At 40.6% G+C, this 14,010-nt stretch overlaps 1 protein-coding gene across 1 annotated transcript; it reads left to right on the forward strand.

Annotated features, from left to right (window-relative positions):
* Positions 1-941: 941 nt before the first annotated feature.
* On the forward strand, positions 942-13,425 carry LOC137294862 (WD repeat-containing protein 25-like). The gene is made up of 5 exons (XM_067826001.1): positions 942-1,753; positions 3,093-3,262; positions 5,723-5,860; positions 11,406-11,546; positions 12,324-13,425. Exons 1-5 carry the CDS (start codon positions 973-975, stop codon positions 12,543-12,545), a joined length of 1,452 nt encoding a protein of 483 aa, XP_067682102.1. The 5' UTR covers positions 942-972; the 3' UTR covers positions 12,546-13,425.
* Positions 13,426-14,010: the final 585 nt, after the last annotated feature.

Here is a 14,010-nt window from a genome sequence, read left to right on the forward strand (position 1 = left end):
GTGAAATATTCAGGCAGACACGGGGGCTGGTGGGTTGGTGATTTCTGCCTGACCACTGGTAAATCTGCCAGATTTGTCAGAGGGTCAGACGCTATTTGTGAACACTGTAGAACTGGCGTTCAGCATCCCACAATTGTCATATGACGCGACCAGCAGGATTGGGTTGTCAGAATCACTGACTTGGTTGACTCGTCATCAAATCGAAATTGTTTAGATCGATGATGATACTGTTAACCCTTGGGTTTGCTGGTCCACAATCTACTGTTTACTGACCTTCGTCATATAGCTACGGTAGCTGGCCATAAATACAGCTACAACAGTTGGCCTTTAGTGAGTCATCATTAATTAAATTCCATATACTTGCATGTTCAGAGACCTTAATAAATTTAGTTTTGGTCATATTGCTTTCAATACTTATCTGCCAGCAGGGAAATAATCTCAGCTATATAAACATAATTTCCATTCAATTTTCCGATGATTATTTTAAAAAACTGCAACTATTTAAGTAACATATATTAGACATACCAATCAAGCTTAACATGGCAGTCTATAGGATAGATTAAAAGTTGTACTTATATATGGGGCTTAGTCAGGTGTCATTCAATAGCTGATCAACGAAGAGAAGAAAGAAAATCATGTACACACAGCTGAAGATGATTTCCAAGTTTGCTAAATATGAAAACAAAATGACTTCTACTTGATCTATGAAAATCATTGTTGCAACAGTTCATTAACATGCATGTCTGCGGAAATTTCATGATTGATGACTTACTTATGGCCAGCTACTGTAGAATGCTGCTGAATGACCTATTAAACAACCCAAAAATTATTTACTTTTCACCCCTATGTAGCAGCTAGAAATATTGCTGAGCATGCCGTAAAACAGCAAACAAACAACACTACAAACAAAAATCATTAAGTGTCTCCATTCTCTTCCATAGGTGTTTGTGATAGAGGCATATCATCACCAGAATGGAACTTCTTCAGTCATATGATATTAGTTCTGGAGAGAGTGAGGAAGATAACGAAAATGCCAAAGATAATAAATTAATGAAGGACAATATACAAGATATTCAAAAGGAAACCAACTATTTTGGAATAGAATTAGAAGAGAATACCAGCTACAGCAATGACAGTTCATGTGATGACAGCAACAGCACGGACGAAATGTTGGAGATCGGTGGATCGAGAGTTGAAATACCGAATAGTTCTTTCTGGAGGGAATTTAAAGCTGAAGATGTCAAACAAATAACATCTGATACAAGCAAGAAATTGTCACATCTACCAGTTATAAAATCTCAAAGTTCTGTAAAACGGAAATATGATTGTTCGAATAACAGTCATACAGTACAACAACAATCTTCAAAGGAGACAAAGCTGGATTATTCCACCAAATCAAATGAAACTGTAAGCTTGCAAAGAAAAGTGTTTTATATTCATTCAAAAATCCAATCCAGAATGCATACCCTTTCCCATAATTTCCCCCCAGAAAAACTTGACAGACACATTGATGGTCACGGGGGTGTTGTAAACAAAGTGAAATGGAATGTTCCATCATTTAGTCACCTGTTCCTGTCAACAAGCATGGATTCCTGTCTGAAGATCTGGAATGCATTCTCTGCAGAAAGTGCCTGCATAAGGAATCTGATGCATCATGGGAAGGCTGTAAAAGATGCAGAATGGAGCCATGATGGTCGGAGCATACTCAGTTGTAGTTATGATAGAAGCGCCATCGTCACCGATGTTGAAAGTGGTAAAGATGAAACTTTTTGTTTATGATTATTAGTTCTCTTGGAGTATTTGTTGTCGTCTTTTTCTTTTGTCTTTTGGGGTTTTTTTTTGTCTTTATCTTCACTATTATTGGTGAAAATGATTGCTGCTGATGTATTCTCCTGAGGGAGCTGAGAATGTAATCTGGAATATAAATATAACATGAGCACCAGAAGTACATGAAAGGGGCGGTGGGGTGGCCTAGTGGATACAATGCTTACTCCTTCATCAGGTGACTGAGAATGGGGTACAGAGCTATATTTATGTGTACAGGTAAAGCAATAACAAAGTAACAAGTGGAATGACTTAACGAAAGCTGGAAGCCAGTATAAACAAGCGCTGATTGGAAACCGACAGTTATGATAACAATGATAGAAGCCAATGGTAATACATTACAGATGATGGGATATGTTTACATAACACAGGTAGGGGGTAAGGACGATGTACATGATAGGGGAAAAGGGTGGAAGCCAATGGTGGATGATGTTTACATAACACATGATTGGGGATAAGGATGATGTACATGACTGCATGAGGGTTGATGGGCATGTTTACATGGGGGTAGATGATGTACAAACACAAGTAGATAAGGATGTACACGGGTAGATTGGCTATACATGGATTACATAGATACATAGATAGAATGTACACAGATAGATGAGATTAATTTATCAATAAGTCCCAGGCACTTGGTAGGTACAATCCTTGGTCACGGTTGATTGCTGGTTTCTGTCTCCGGATCTCGATGGCTTCTTGCAGTTTCCTTTGGCGCCAGTTGTTGTTGGTAGTGGATACAATATGTGAAGCCCATTTGTGGTGTTCCCACAGTGATATTGCTGGAGTATTGTTAAAAGGTTTTGAAAAACTCACCCAGTTCTTAAAAGATATATTAATGGTAAGAATGAAGATTTTATGGATGTCAACTTCTTTATATGAGAACACAACGTTTCGGAGTTAATGCTTACTCCTTCATCAGGTGATTGAGAATGGGGTACAGAGCTATATCACCTGATGAAGGAGTAAGCATTAACTCCGAAACGTTGTGTTCTCATATAAAGAAGTTGACATCCATAAAATCTTCATTCTTATGCATTTCACTTCTAAATGCCCTTCAAAGACTATATTAATGGTGATATTCCTGAACAGTTACTCTTGTATCACAGCCTACTAACCGTATAATATCTCAATGCTTAGTGAAAAGAAAATATCTCACTTTCAGTTTATTACTCTGGTGTAGACATATTCAATTTTTATTTTGATAAGAGTCTTGAGACATTTGGTGATGTTGTTAGTCCTCTTCATGTGTTTTGACTGGTTGTCAGGAAAGCAAGTTTGCAAGTTGGAGCATGCTGGGTATGTGACCTGTGGGAAATTCAACCCTGTGAGGAGATGTCAAGTGGTGACTGGCTCCACCAACAGTCTACAGCACTGGGACATCAGAACTCCTCACACTGCATGTAAGAACTTCCAGTACCATGATGACTTGGGGCAGGTATATACCTTACTGATCATGCAGTTCAATTTCACTTTTCAGGAATATTGTGTCTATTCTAGGACGTGTGATTCGCGCTAATAATGATCAAATCACGCCTCATAAAATTAAGACAGCGTGAACTGTCGCGCTTAGTAATTTGCTCCCTAACTACCTTTCAAAAAACATACGAAAAAAGCTTTATATTGACAAGGAAGGACTTTTTAAATCGGAGTCGGTCACAGAGTCAAGTTCGAGTGACAACATGTAAACATACCAGAGTAACTTCCCTTGGTTAAAACCACTGTGGGCACTGGGGAAACAAAATTCCGTTCATATCAGTATGAAAATCGATAACATTTTTCGATGAAGTTATGATTTGATTAATTAATTAATTGACAGTGTTAGACTAAGAACTCTAAACATAGTGCTTGTGTACAGCACTTGCAAAACACAGTTTTGTCGATCTTTTTTAGAACAGTTCGTTTTAGCTTCTTTTTTGAAATCAGACAATATTATCACTTGAAGTTGCAGATGACAAATGAATACGAAATTCTTACTTACATTCTTATTTATTTTTTGTGGTAATTTGGTGTGAATAATGCCACGCAAAAGAATGAAAATAACTGACATTTTTGCACAAAATACCACTGAGAAAGCAGCAGTGTCCGCCATGTCTCCCCAGACCGATACGTCTGTTAAGGATACGTGTGAATCGAAAGGCGAGCAAAACCCTGAGACTGACCCCGGTCCCTCTGACTCTAAAAATACCCAAACCAAGTGTTTTTCAGAAATAAATGGTTGCAAGAATGGCCATGGTTCTCTCAAAATGAGCTTGGTGCTATGATATGTGACTATTGTAGCCAAAATAAAAGGAGCAATATTTTCACTGGTGGTGGTTGCAATAACTTTCGTACATCCACACTATTTTGAAAGACGTTAATACAGCTATTCCCCCCTACATTTTCCAAATCCCCCTCCTTTTTTTGTAAAGGGGCGACAAATCCCCCCTAGATTTTCAGTTCTAGAATAGACAATGATTACAGGTTACTTTGGTAACTATACTCAAAGAAAAACATTTTGAAGGAGTAAGAAAACAGTAAATGTCTATTCTGACCATGCTTATGCCTATTCGTATGTTTGAAACTTTGTAGTGAAAACATCATTCTTGTTAAGACTATTTGTTTTTGCTTTAAATGCTTCGTGCAAAACATTCAGGTTCATAAGAAGGAAGATTATTGATGTGATAGCAGTGCCCATCCGGCCACACAAGACGGGCGAGATTTCGGATAGACGGTCGAAATTACAGCTATTCCAGCCTGATGGTCTGGAAAGCATTGTAGACATGTTCCGTACATCTGAGTAAATCAACCATATCTTAAAATCTATTTTTCAAACTGAGCCTTACATTTAGACTTGATAATTACTGTTTGAACACTGAACTATTGTATCACAAGCTCAAAGCACTGCACTGACATATATTATCACTGAAGCAGCAACACATATTGAGTGAGGGAGTGAGTTAAGTTTTACACCACACTCAGCAATAGTCCAGTTCTGTCTGTAAATAATCGAGTTTGGACCAGACATTCCAGTAATCAACAGCGTGAGCATTGATCTGCACAACTGGGAACTGATGACTAGTCATCTAAGTCTGAGAGCCTGACCAAGTAAACTTAGTGTCAGTACTTTTCGTTACACTCCACTACTGAGTCTGACAAAATCTAGGAGGAGGTCACATCATGTAACCTTTCAAACATACCTTTTGAACTTTAACTTCGGAAAGGTTTGTACCCAAACAATTCCAAATGCTATTTTCCATATGATTGCTACCAGGTAGTACACATAAAGCACGCTACAATACCGTCAACAGTGTGTAAACAGTTGCTGAAAGTAGCGTTTTTTGGTCAATATTCAAGGATGTCAGCTTGCGGAAATATTAGCTAATGGTAACCATGCCATCAGAAAGCCCTAAGCATATATACTACAGGTCAAATACCTGTGTTTTATGCAGATTTTCGTTCATTGATTGATCAGTGTCAATGCCTAGCAAATTTTTTAAGTCCCTCCAAACCCTAAACAGGAGCCATCTAATTGGTTAATCCATTCGGCCTTCTTGCGTTTGATTTGACAGTCATAGGACACTCAAAGGTTACCTGACGCAAATTCCTGCTAGGGTTTGTTAGACTCAGTAGTGGAGTGTAATGAAAGGCACTGGTTACTGGTTAAAGCGTTGGCTTGTCCTACTGAAGACCTAGGTTCAGTTCCTCACAGCAGCACAATATATGAAGTCATTCTCACAGTGATATTTGCTGGAATATTGCTAAAAGTGGCGTAAAACCATACTTACTCACTCCCTCTGTATTTACTGCTCAGTGTTTCGTCCCGCGGTAGTTCATCAGAGATTGATTGCTCATGGTGTGGTATTGTCTTTAGTCTGTGTCTGAAAGTGTGTAACACTGAGTACCTGGTTGTCTCCAGATACAGGATGTCCTGTTCACTAAAGATGGGAACCAGTTCTTCTCCTGCAGTGACATGGTGACACGCGACTCCGCTGACCGCAACATCATGGCCTGGGACTACACCTCGGGGGTCCCCCTCTCGAACCAAATATACCAGGTATGGGAGTTTGAGAACAAGGAATATTAAAAAGACATTATCGATAGAAATTTCATTAATATATTCATAATCTTCTGTACTCTACACTCCTGATTTCATTACCAACTTCATTGCAAGATCGTCTGTTAGAAAGTATGAAAGCTAATAATTTTTCCTTATCCTGACTCTTGCTTAATTGCTTATCTCCTCTTCCTGGTGAAGGTAAGGGAACACCTGAAATCCCTTGAAGTTCCCTTCTAAAAGAAGCGGACGTAAAATGCATGCTCCCCTCCCATTTATTGTGTAAATTCGTTCTTTTCTCAGGTGTGTGAGGGACAGGCAATGTCGACTTTCATTGGTCATGTCTAATGGTGATTTAGCTTCGGGTAATCGTTTTTCATTAACTGCTGAATTTCAACCCAGTTATCAGTCAGGCGTGTCTCTGGGGTTATACCTTGGGCCCAGCAAGTCATCCCGTAGACCACAGAAGAGTACTTCATCGGGAACATGGGCGTTGCAACCTAAGAAGTCTAGATCACCATTGTCATCGAAGACGAAGTCATCACAGAATCAAGATTCTTCAACGAAGAAGTCCTTCAGTGACGAGATCGTCCCTCTACAGGAATGACATGTCTACGATGAGCTGGCGTTGATGCTACACTTCGAACAGTCAGCTGTTGCTGTACTCAACGCAGCCGTGCGACGCAGATGCCTTTATGCAACATGATCGTCTTCTCCGAAGGAAGTTCTCGTCTCTGATTCGGAAGTCATAGTCTGGACTTAGTCTCAGCACCCAAAGACTCCAACGAACCAAACACTTATAGGATGAAGAAGGAAGACATGCGTTGATATTTCTGCCGATAGCTACGATATCTAAGATTTCTGAAAAGCTATTTACGACATTCAAGTCAGCAACCAAGTTTCAACAACAACCTTTGTTGAAACCCTCCATCAGAGAGAGACCTCTACGAGATGCACCTTCTTCGGACAGGCTCGATTTGAAGCCGCCAACATGACTTCCATCTCAAGTTCAGCAATCCTGTGAACGAAGAAGAGTGAATGATCCTATCAACTTTCATCACTCAGAACAAGAATCAGTAGTTTACATCCGAACACCTTGTCTCAACTGCTCCAGGACTCAATCTATGTTCTCGACAAGATTGTAGAGATAGTAAGGATTATCGGCCAAGACTTCAGAGAAGTCATGATGATCAAGTCCATTGTCTTCTTGACAACGGTGCTCAAGCAGACAAGTCAGCGTTACAGTAAAGAGTCCAGAGAGCGAGAGATAAGAAGTTTAATACCAGAGCATCCAGGATTTAAACATTGAAGATCAGGGTCGGAACCACTGGAGTTCTCCACCCTCAGCCGTTCCCATACAACTGTCTCCAGTGGGTGGAAGGGGAACTGGGGAATTCTCAATGATGGATAGGTCACGAAGATTTTTCGAGATGACTACAACATACCACTGCAGACTACACCTCTGATCACAAGAGATTTTCTTCATTGAAAAATTCTGACACATCTACCTGGAAGACAACTAGTCTACATCAGCTTCAAGCGGCAGAAGTTTTTTCGCATACTTTACTCATCTAGACACGTGCTCGCCAAACAGCATGATGGCGGACAAACCTAAATGCTAGCAAGGATATCACCATTTGAACAAGATTTCACAATGATCAGTTGTCACCAGTGACGTCAAGTCTACAATTTGATTGGTCTCCAAGAGACAACGCCCTGCAAAGAAAGCTGGTGACGTTACATCTACAATTTGATTGGTCTTTGACGCCCTGTGCAGAATGTAATGTTATTGGTGACTTTCGAATAGATGTCGATTACACACTAGATTAACAGTTTGCAGCGTCATTTGATTCCTCAGGCAGCATAGAGGTCTTCTAACAGCAGACTCAACGTGGCCTATCACGAGGATTGCAGCAATGAATGACAGCTCCTGATCGGACAGTCAGCCAGCTTTAAATAGACTTCCTGCAAATGTCAACACGCTCATAATGAATGGTATTGACAATCTGGAAGTGAAGAATGACGTATCTTCACGGCATACAAGTTCTTCATGAGAGAAGTCAACTCAGTCTACAGTTGGACTTCACTATCAGGCTACTAACTCAGCTTGGATGGAATGTGAATCTAAAGTCCTTGGGATTTGATTCATCACTACATGGAATTAGACCGCTGTCCCAGAGAATCGGTGGGTCAAAGTTAAAGTTGATGTTAGAACAACTTCTACTCTCTCCGCTACCATTACGACAGTGTCAACGTCTACTCGGTCTGCTCACGTCTTCTCAGGATATGACCAGAAGACGCCTACAACTCTGTCTTTGACAGCAATTCCTGAGTCATGGTTTCACGTCTTGACCGGTTTACGATGCTAGACAACTTGAAACCACACCATGGGGAACTCGCCAGTCAAATATCTGCACAGGAACTTATACGTTACAGTTGGCATTCAACAACCATCTCTATGTAGACATGTCTCTCCAAGGATGGGGTGCCCATCTAAACAAAGACGTTGCAGCAGGAATCTGGAAGACGGAAGATCGAACTCTTCCCATCAACCATTTGGAGATGAAAGTGGTGATTCATACTATCCATCACCGGGTGACAACACTGAGAGACAAGCTACTGATGATCCACACAGACAGATAAAGAGTAGCTTTTTACATAAACAAACAAGGGTCAACAAGATCACTATCTCTACTACACCTGACATTTCAACTTTTCAACCTAGTCGACAGTCTGAATCTCCAAATAAAAGCATCTCACATACCAGGAGTCTGCAACATCATGGCATATGCCTTATCTCGTCCTCTTCATCCATCACCAACAGAGTGGATGCTGCTTCGAGAGGCGTTATAACTAATCAGCTTTTGGATCGCTGCAAACAGACTTATTTGCAACAAGGCTCCACAAACACAACCTTTGTGTCATCGGTACCAGATCCGTTAGCCTGGGCAACAGACACTCTCAGCATCCCAGGGAGACGACTAAAACACATTTGCATTTCCCCCTCCAGTTCTGCTACCTAAAGTCATCGAGAAAATAAAACAGACCGAGAGGCTACTACTGACATTGGTCGCGCCTTACTGGCTAAGGAGACATTGGTTTCCAACACTGATAGAGGAGTAGAACAACCAACACTACAACTACCAGATTGGGGAAATCTTCTCGTCCATCCACACACGAAACAGGCACACAGCAACCCATCTGCGTTCCGACTGGAACGTATCAAAATCTGTTTAAAACACAGAGGCTACTTGATGAGAGCAGCGAAAGCAGTTACCTTAACCTTACGGAAATCCACTCACACCCATTATGATGACAAGTGGAAGCGGTTTGAGACATACGCCAAGAAGAAAGGCTTCATTGCAGAATATTTATGTCACCTACGACATTCCAGAGGTCTGAAAGGCTCTACATTACCTACATCCTTGGCAGCTCTCAGCTCAGTTGTCACCATGGAAACGGGGACCAAGCTGACTAAAGTACCCGAGTTACTTGCCTTGCTACACTCCTTCAAGTTGGAAAATCAACAACGTAGATTTAGAGCTCCAGCATGGGATCTAAACATCATACTCCGACATCTCACAAGTGATGTGTACGAACTGCTTGATTGGACCTCATTTTAACTGCTAACTCAGAAGACTCTGTATTTACTTTACATGGTATTTCATCTTCACGTATGGACCGTATTAAGACTTGCTTGAAATGCAGAGGATATTCAGCCAGAGCAGCGAAAGCAGTCCCCTTAGGCTTACGGAAATCCACTTGCACACTTTATGACGACAAGTGGAATCGGTTTGAGACATATGCTGGGAAAAAGAGATTTTTGGTGAACAAGGCAACTCATCCTCAAATAGCAGATTATTTATGCTGTTTACCTCATTCTAAGGGTCTGAAGGGTTCTACATTACCTACATACTTAGCTGCTCTCAGTCATCACCATGGGAACAGGGACCAAACTGACTAAAGTACCAGAGCTTATTGCCTTACTTCGTTCGTTCAAATTGGAAAATCAGCAACACAGATTTAGAGCTCCAGCATGGGATCTAAACATCATACTCCAACATCTCACAAGTGATGCATATGAACCACTTTGTCGAACTTCAATTGAAATGTTGAATCAAAAAATGCTATTTTCACTTGCCCTAAGTATAACTGCACGAATGTCAGAAATTCAACCACACAAGCTTTGGTGCAAGTCATCAACAGACAGCTCATCTGGGTCTACGATGGGATTTTATTGCACAAAATCAACTGCCAGGTCAACCGGATAGACAATTCCACATACAGGCACTATCTTCAGTCCCTAGACCCCATGATACTCCAGATTTATCATTTTGTTGAGTCAGAGCATTGAAGATATGCATCACAAGTACCAAGTCTAGACGGCAACGTTTCAAGCGCCTGTTTATCCCTATATCTACTGAGACACTTACAGAAGTATCCTGCAACACTATCTCAGTGTGGATCAGAGCTGTTATATTGAGAGCCTTTAAAGCAGCAGGATGGGAACCTCCGCGAGCCTCCAACCCACATGAAGTCAGAGCCTTGGCCTCTACTCTAGCACTACATTGGAATTGCTCGCTATCAACTGCTTTTGGAAATCAAACAAGGTGTTTGGCAACCTCTACCTACGAGACATTGCCACGGAGGGCGTCTCTGGCATTCATCAGTTTGGGCCACTTGTCGCTGCTCAGCAACTAACAGTTCCCCGACGACGCTGACTTAACTCACTCGATTTATCATGCGACTTGTGGAGGCCAGACGCTCTGCGGAGTATAATGGTGGAAAGTCCATGCACATGTCTTTAACAGACTAGAATGAGTGATTATGACCCTTTACTCGTAATGAAGATACTTGTACACCAAGACGGGTCACAACTAGTCTCGATTGCTATACCTTGACATTTAGTTGCATCAGAAACTAGCAGGAGGCTAGTTACTTTTGATGTCATTACTTGGCAGTCAACGAAGTCATCTATAGAAGACCAGTTCAACTGGATGAGATCCCCTCAGAATCTAGAATGAATATTAGAAAGGACAGGACTGAATTATCGCTGTAACAAGTTCCTGTTAGTGGGGGGAAATTATTGGACGTAATAACAACCAGCAGAATCCAGCCAGCCAGGTCTGACCCACCGCCGTTTCCGCCAATTCTGTAAACAATTAAGCATGAGTCAGGATAAGGAAAGTTATGTGATTTTCTGAATAGAATTGATATTTTATACTTATCCTGACTCAAGACGAAAGCCCTTCCTGCCGGCCCTAACAGACATGCTCAATTCTCATATTCTCGTGTGGGGTGATTATAGGAGAGAGTGAGTATCATGGCCAATCAGCTGACCATGTGTGTGGGAGGGGAGGTAACTCATGGGTGAGTGTGAATTTTATGTACACTTCTTTTAGAAGGAAACTTCAAGGGATTTCAGGTGTTCCACTACCTTCGCCAGGAAGACGAGATAAGCAATGAAGCATGAGTCAGGATAAATATAAAATATCAATTTTATTCAGAAAATTACCTTTTTTTTCTTTGTGTTTGTGATCTGTAGGAGCGGTATGCATGTGTTCGACTGAAGTTGCATCCTACAAGTAGCTACTTTATGGCCCAGACCCATGGAGGCTATGTGGCCATATTCTCCACTAGCAGACCCTACAAGATGGTCAGATCGAAGAGGTTTGAGGGACATACTGTAAGTCATCCAGCTAAACCCGTCTACTGTCTAGTAATAGTTACAGTAATTTATAGAGTCATTCCTGTCATCCTTTTTGTATGACATTCAGTGTAGCAATCGTTTGTTGATGTGTTATTACTATTCGTATCTTTAGCTCCTTGTAGAGATTTATAGGGGTCACAGGTAAGTTCATATGAACAGATGAATACAGGTATAGTTTTCAGTTTTAGTTGTATAGGTTTCTTATCAAGTTCTTACATTCATGTACATTGTTAGGGATTGAAGACATTTATTTCAGGATTTTTAGAGGTCTTTTGATGCCCTATTGTTCTTAAAATAGTGACCCTTCCTTATTTTTGGATGAACTTGAATATATTTTTATGACTCCCCGAAAGGTACAATGCAGATGCATTGCCTGTTTCATATGTTTTTATAAAATGCCACTTTTTCTATGACCAATCCAAAGAAAGTATAATGTCATAAAATGTAATATGACCCTCCAAGACGTTTTTTTTTTAGTTTTTGTTTTTAAATTTTGGGGATGATTCGCCACAGAATCCCTCTTGACATCCCTCTTCAGCCACTTCATTAATTCTTGATCTCATCAAGACTTTCTATAATTGACTGAGTAATCTTTATGCACAAACTTCAGATTAAACAGTGTCCCATCTAGCAGCTACATGTTTCGTTTTGTTTGTTTGCATGTTGGGACAAGTCGTCTCTTACAACTAGCATGGATTGCAGAAGACCAATTCTAAATCTGCACACTGACTCATTCTTGTTATTCTCTTTCAGTTGCTGGGATATAGCATAGGGTTCGATGTGAGTCGTGATGGCAGCCTTGTCGTCAGTGGGAGCTCCGATGGCAAGATTCACATCTACGACTACCAGACTGGTAAGCTAAAGAAACAGCTCTCTACTGGCCTTGATGTGTGTATGGACGTCATGTGTCACCCTGTTCTAGCCAGCACTATTGTGTGTTGCAGCTGGGGTGGAGGCATCAGGATATTCCATTAGATGTGACAGATTAATTCAACTTTAATCATGTTAAAGTTTGCAAGCAGCTCTCAGGGAACAAACAATGGCAAAATATGGACTGAATATGATGAGAATCCCTCCCTCGGATCAAATATGCAAGAGGTGATGAGATATCTTCACTCTGATCAATGATTCTATTGCATTTCAACTGGGAGGATGTTGGTGAAATTCTGTTTATAATCAAAGTCACTCATGTCATCTAATTCTTTGTGAACTGTTATCACCATAATCTTCAGTATGACTAGAACAGCTACACTTTGAATAGTACAGCTACAACTTTGGTGGCCGAGGGATCAGTGATGTCATTTGATTGTGATACCGTGGTAAACTGATAATGTCACAGTGCGCTGCAGACCTAGAGATGCCATGTTGGAGTAAGACATCTTTCTATGACTATCATCAAGATCCAATGATATTTGCAACTCAGCAGGACTTAAATTAGCCTGAGGACAGTTGGGAAGGTTAAAGGTTTGTGTTCACCCATCACACCTACAACTTGGGTTCGATTCCCTGCTGGAGTTCAGTAAGTAGTTACAGTTTTGACAGTTTTAGCGCAGTTATCCAAATGAGATCTCCTGTATATAATTGTCAACTACCACCCATCCGCCAACCTCTGATGGCTAACGTCACCTAGTCAGTTGTTAGAAATATATGGAATGCCTCTGATTTGGTGGAATTATAACTGAAAACCATTTCTATGATGTCCCCTCTGCCATGTGATCCTTTTGGACCTATCAGCATATGCCAAGTGTCAGATAGAGTTGGATAGTATTGGAAATGTCAACAGTAACGATATGATTTATCATTTATATACATTTTATTGTCCCTGTGCATGCAGAATAAATGTGGGTTGAGGATCTGTCCTGCGTTCACTCTAACATTAGATCAAAGAAATACATATCTGTACAATCACAACATTACACAAAATCAGATGCTTTGATTGAGGAATGGAATTTCATAGGCCAGTGAAACCATTTATCACAATGTTGTTTACTACTGACAAACAAGGATAAGTTGAGCGTCGACTTGACAATTGAGCCGTGTTAGCATTTATTACTCACCTGTGGAAGATGCTGCAGTGTAATATTTTCACGGCAATATTGTACTAGTGTAGTACCACTAGATGTATGATGTCATAATGGTTGACAGTTATGTCACAATGCTAATGCCGATTTTGGGATGGGTTGTCTCCCTTTGCTGAATATGTCTATAAGGTCTTAGGCTCTGTTACAGCCTTGTTTTGTTTTTCTCAAGGGTCTTAGCCAGATTTATTAGAACACATTGATGACCACCAAGATATAAATGATTCTCAGTTTTATTTTGAAAACTTGACCATATCCATGAGATCAGCTCACCAGTGATCATCTCTGCCAGTAATGGTTATTCTGTTTCTGTTAAAAGTAGGATGTTGTAAACTGTAGGTTTCTGGTCTCAAGGCCACTTT

This window comes from Haliotis asinina, chromosome 8, assembly GCF_037392515.1.
Source record: "Haliotis asinina isolate JCU_RB_2024 chromosome 8, JCU_Hal_asi_v2, whole genome shotgun sequence".
Lineage (NCBI taxonomy): Eukaryota > Metazoa > Mollusca > Gastropoda > Lepetellida > Haliotidae > Haliotis > Haliotis asinina.